This window comes from Oxyura jamaicensis, chromosome 1 (genome assembly GCF_011077185.1).
Source record: "Oxyura jamaicensis isolate SHBP4307 breed ruddy duck chromosome 1, BPBGC_Ojam_1.0, whole genome shotgun sequence".
In the NCBI taxonomy this organism is placed as follows: domain Eukaryota; kingdom Metazoa; phylum Chordata; class Aves; order Anseriformes; family Anatidae; genus Oxyura; species Oxyura jamaicensis.
In genome coordinates, this window is record NC_048893.1 from 31524979 (window position 1) to 31530978 (window position 6000).

A 6000-nucleotide genomic window follows, 5' to 3' on the forward strand; every position below is an offset into this window, starting at 1 on the left:
AAATAAGACAAAAAAAAAGATAGTTTTTAATACAAAACAAAAGCTATAAAAAGGGAGTACCATATATACAACAGCACATTGTTTTACCTTGCCTAATAATAAAATCAAATTCAACAGTATGCCAGTATTTGCTAACCTGTGTGGGTGAGACTTTTTACGACAGTGACCTGCCTATAATATTATTGCTGCTTCCTTGAGAGAAGCGGTGTTAAATGGTGGAAAACCTCCTAAGAAAAGCAAACACGAAGATAACAGAAGGTTACTTACCTAACAATAAATGTACATATGTGTATTTACTTACACATGTACCTTCCTCCAACCAACCGGTTTTTCAGTGTACTATAAATGAATGAACTTCAAAATAACAAAAAAAACCTCGAGGTAACGAGGTGGGTATTTGATGTACTTTCATCCAAAATATGCAACAGTTCTTGGTAAAACATGAAATGACAATTTGAAGAAAATCTCCAGTGCAAAAATACAGTAGCATCATACTGAAAACCTCAGCATTGCCAAAACTTACATCCTACCTTCAGGATTGGAAAGACCTTGCTAACATTAAGTTTTGTGGAGTTCTGTTTTTTAAAACAATTCTATATGTAGGTCACTAAAACAACTACGAAAATATCTTAGAAGTCAGAGAAAAATATTAAAATTTGACTAACCATTGTCAATGACTATTTTTAAAAGCCTGTATTTTCCGTTTCTGGCTCCAACGAAGACATCTTTGACATTTCCACTAGCTGAAAAAGAGAAAATACAAGTAACCAAATTAACACATTTTACTTTCCTAGATTAAAGAATACTCATGAAGGTAAAAACAACATCGGAAAAGCATATACCTAGCCCTTCACTACAAACTTGGACGGGAAAAGGAACACAGGAGAGATATTCCCCCCTACGCTCCATGTCAAATCATGTTCCAGCCACTGGCATGCGACAAAAGGGTGACAGACAACATTATAAACATCTGCAAAACAGCCCTGCTTTCTCACACACTATCATTTTCAACACTGTGAAAATTAAAGGTGACATCACATCACTGCTCTCAGGTTTCACAGTTAACACGGCAACACAATAAAAATACAATGCAACTCAAATTACTATAGCTTCATGAAGTCTGCAGGCTTCGTATAAATATTCAGACATAATTTTATGCCTGCCAGGAAAAAGTTACAGCTTGTCTGTAAAAAACACCTGTCTTCCTGAGGACATCTCTGTACTGGATTTGGTAGCAGGGGGCTGCAGGGGTGGCCTATGTGAGAAGAGTCCGGAAGCTGCCCCGTGTTAGATAAGGGCCAGTTTCAGCCAGCTCCAAAGGGACCTGCCGCTGGACAGAGCTGAGCCAGTGAGTGATGTTGGTTGGACCTCTGGGAGAGCAGAGTTTAGGAAGGGGGAAAAAAACTGCTGTGCGACAGGAGTGAGAAAACGTGAAAGAAGCAGCCCTGCAGCCCCCAAGGGCAGTGCAGCAGGAGGGCAGGAGGTGCTCCAGGCACGCAGCACAAGTTCCCCTGCAGCCTGTGGAGAGGCCCCTGGTGCAGCAGGCTGTCCCCCTGCAGCCCATGGGTCCCACATGGAGCAGATCTCCACGTTGCAGCCCGTGGAGGAGCCGCCGGTGGAGCAGGTGGATGTGGCCTGGAGGAGGCTGCGGCCCATGGAGAGCCCCCGCAGGAGCAGGCCCCGGGCCGGAGCTGCAGCCCATGGAGAGGAGCCCACGCAGGAGCAGGGGGTCTGGGGGGAGCTGCCGCCCGTGGGGGACCCGTGCTGGAGCAGTTTGCTCCTGGGGGATGGACCCCGTGGTACGGAGCCGTGTGGGAGCAGTTCTTGAAGAGCTGCTGCCTGTGGGCAGCCCCCGCAGGCTCAGTTCGGGCAGGATGGCATCCCGTGGGAGGGACCCCACGGGGAGCAGGGGCAGAGAGGGACTGGGAAGGAGCGGCGGAGTTGAAGTGTTAGGGACTGACCACAGCCCCCGTTCCCCGTTCCCCTGTGCTGCTCAGGGGGAGTATATAGAAGAGGGTGGATGGGGGGGAAGGTGTTTTTAATTCTCACTGCTCTAGTCTTTAGTAATTGACAATAAATTATATTGATCTTCCTATGCTGAGTCTGTTTTGCCCATGACAATAATTGTTGAGTGATCTCCCTGTCCTTATCTCAACCCCTGAGCCCTTTCCATCATACTTTCTCCCCGCTTCCCTTTGAGGAGGGTGGTAGTGGTGGAGCTCAGCTGCCCAGCTGAGTACAACCACCACAACCTCTCTGAAAAGTACCAGGGAAGGCTGCCACTCTTTGCTCATCTTTCCTATCAACTTGTATCAATCTTGATAGCACTTTTTAAAACTCTGACCTGTCACAGTAGGATAGATTCACAGTGAATTTACAAAGAAGTAGCTAAAAATAAATTTCTGTAATTCACATTGACAACACAAACATGATAGAGTTGCTTCTGTAAGCACATGGAAGAGCTGTGCTCGAGTCCCGTGAAGTTCACTGTAATCTAAACTGCTCTGCTTACCAATCTGAGTGCAAATCAGTTCAATTATACCCCAGACAGGGGGCTGTACAGCATTTATTGAAGAACATTCATTGCAAGTTGGTCCCTTAAGTAATCCCAAAGCACAGAGGATAGCACCAGCAAGACAAACAACAAACCAGGAAGCATAAAAAGGATTATTCAGTGACGTTGAGGCCGAAGGAACAGATGGCATCTGGCTACGCTACTGCCCATATTCAAAATATTTAAAATTCATGTCCATCTATGCAATGCCTGGTCCCATTCTACAATTCCAAAACAGGCTGGGGGAATGACAGGGAGCGTTAGCATTTAAACAAACTGAACTGCACTGGGCTAGCCCAACCCCAGCTTCATCTCAGTTAGCATTTCCCCACTCACCAGTGCAGACCCTCATGGTGATTTGTGATCAGCTTTTCTGATCATCTCTGCCTTTCCTAACACTTCCACTCACCACACAAACATTACGCCACTTTCTAGACCTCCCAGTTCCACTGGGATTTTTTTGTCCTCTTCTCATCTGTGATCTTTTGTTCTCTGTGCTCTTACATCAAGCCTACACAACCAAACAAGATAGACTAGTCCCTTGCACTTGTACCAGAACAGCTCCTGAAGAATTTTTTTGAGATGAAACACCAGCTATCAAGGAACAATCACACTATCGGTGAGATACGCCCTCCCCCCACACACAAGGCTTTAAAATTCACAACAGAATGATATCATTTCTGCTTAAATCTTCTGCACAGCAGAGACCTCAGGTACAATTTGGTCTTGGTATCTCACCGACCAGCTTACAGTTTAATTTGAATTTACAGTTTAATTTGAATTTATTTTCTGAAAAGCATCCATTTTCTCCATATGCACTACTACTTCTATTAGTGAAGTTATATTTCAGTAGTAAAAATAGCTTTATTATATATTTGGGAAGAAACCCTGGATATATACAAGTTCTACATATCCTGTCCTATCATTCAGCAATGGAAATTATCTGCTGTCTAGACACTATCCTTGACAGGATTTTTAAAAAGATGCAACATACAAAACTAAGATAGACAAGCTGGCATATACTTATTTCTTCAATGAGCAAATTCATATTAAATAAACTATTCCAATATTTGAATAGTCCATTACAAAAACTGGTTAAAGGCTTCAATGGATTGTGTAAAACAGCCTGTAAACATACTATCAACTCCTTGCATATACTCTGCTGCACTTTCAATGTGACTTACCTGCAGCATGGAATATTAAAACTCAATTAGGTTTATTTCACAAATATTACTTTAAAATAATTTACAAGGCTTGAACATATTTGAGCAAGTTTCCCCACAGCTCGATGCACCCTGAATTCCTACACTACTTCTACTTACGGCCCTGTTTGAAAGCCCAGTCCTTTCAGCATTTGCCTGGTACATCTCACTGTCCCCATTACTTCGCTCCTGTTTCCAGAAAAGCGAACTCCATGCTGCCAAGCCTTGCAGTTGTTGAGGAGCGACACTAGGCTGGCTGTTGCTACCCAGCAATAGCAGGACAAACGCTATTCCCCTCCCGGCTGCAGAAGCCTCGCCACGGACAGGACCCCTGCCTAGCGGGCTGCCCTGCATCCCGGGCTGCGAGGCAGGATCGGAGAAGGAACGCAGCCGAGCTCCCTGCAGATCCCCTCGGAGGCCAAAAGGCTCTCCAAGAAGTGAAGGTGAGCTGCAGGAGAGGATTAGCAGTCCTTGCGGTGAGCAACAGGGTGTTCTGCTGCTCCTCCCTCAAATGACAGCAAGAGGAAAAAAGCAAGGGAATGAAGAGCCACTGTAACAGTTTCTCCAGCCTGGAAAAAACATAATGCTGTTTCAGAAGCACCTCAAGCCTGAGAAGGGGTGACGAACTTCGGAAGAGCAAACACTGGCGTAGAGGGGAAGGTGCTGAGGAGAGGTTAAAGGCTGCGGCACAAACGTAGCCAAGAGGCAACAAAGGATTAGAGGAGCAGTTAGGAGGCACTGCGGCCAGGACAAAAGTCACCTTCACCAATAAATGTGGGAGAGCAGACAAAGTACAGCGCATTACTCACTGAACAAACAGACCGCGAAAAAATCACAACAATAAAGCCCCCGCAATCCCGCTGCGTTATCCCCTTTCAGCAATCCTGTGCCGGGGCGGGGGGGTAATACTGAGACATAATGGCTCCTCACAGCCTCCGAGGCCTGGAAAAAGAGGGGAAAAATGCTTTCCTGTACATTTCCACCTCTTCCTTGGCCTCCCGTAGCAGGGGTTCGCTGGGCTGCCCTCCTGCTGGGCTCCCGGCTCCCTCCAGCTCCTCACAGCTTCTCCCCACGAGCCCGGCAGCGACTCGTGGCGCTGGCAATGCTGCCGGCGGGCACACACCGGCTTCCCGAAAAGCTCCGGCAGCCCAGCCACCCCCTGCCCTGGGGCTGCGGCGGGACGAAGGTGCCTGAAACCGGCAGCGGGGCTCCCCCTGCCCGCAGCGCCCCAAGAGAGGAGCGGACAAAGAAGGCGCCGAGCAGCGCGTCCCTAGGGAAGGAGGGAGGGCAGTACCTTGGATGCCGGTCTGGTGGGACATGTCGCACCGCTGCGCCCGGGGCTGCGCGCCCTGTCCCGGCACGGCACGGCACGGCACAGCCCTGCCCAGCCCGGCTCGGCCCGGCCCGGCCCGGCCGCCCACACGTGATGGCGCCGCCGCCACTCAGCGGTCGGAGGGAGCGCGGCGCCTGCCGGGCCCGGCCGGCCCCGAGGCGCTGCTGCCCCCTACAGCGGGGCCCCGGCGGGCAGCGGCCGCCCCGCCGCGATCCCGGGGCCGGCCCGATCCGGGTGCCGCCGTGTGGGGGCGCGGAGCTGCCACGCATAGCCCTGGCCGCTCCTGTCCTCTAAGCCCCGCTCTGTGCCGCCCCCCGAAAGGGATGAGTGCCCGGCAGGGTTGTTTGCAGACCGAAATAACAAGGGAATGGGGGATCTCCGGGGGCCTGACACCGAAACCGTACTGTCTTGCCCGGGTCAAGAGGGATAAGTCTGTACGGTGCTTACGTGTGTTGTATTTATCGTGTATTTTGCATTAAACTGTCAGCAGTAAAAAGCTAAATATAGCAGGGAACGCAACCCAGAGCCACATCTCTAGTCTGACTAGGGCTCCTGACTAGGGCTCCTGACTAGGACCATTAATTTTGCATTATATCATAGAGTCATTAAGGTTGGAAAAGACCTCCAAGATCTAGTCCAACCATCACCCTACTAGCAATGTCACCCACTAAACCATGTCCCTAAGCACCAGGTCCAACCTCTCCTCAAACGCCCCCAGGGACGGTGACTCCACCACCTCCCTGGGCAGCCCATCGCAGTGCCTGACTGCTCTTCCTGAGAAGAAATGTCTCCTAATTTCCAACCTAAACCTCCCCTGGCACAATTTGAGGCCATTACCTCTAGTCCTATCATTAGTTACCCGTGAGAAGAGGCCAACCCCCTGCTCCCCACACCTCCCTTTCAGATAGTTG

The 6000-nt window shown here is 49.4% G+C and overlaps 1 protein-coding gene across 1 annotated transcript in view; it reads right to left on the minus strand.

Moving 5' to 3' along the window:
• Positions 1-5212, minus strand: part of TWF1 (twinfilin actin binding protein 1) — a 19309-nt gene extending 14097 nt beyond the window's left edge. The window contains exons 1-2 of the mRNA XM_035332624.1: positions 5051-5212; positions 666-743 (exon numbers count right to left, since the gene is read on the minus strand). Of these exons, the coding sequence (XP_035188515.1) occupies positions 666-743; positions 5051-5075 (103 nt within the window). The 5' untranslated portion in view covers positions 5076-5212. The remainder of the gene's footprint in view (positions 1-665; positions 744-5050) is intronic.
• Positions 5213-6000: the final 788 nt, after the last annotated feature.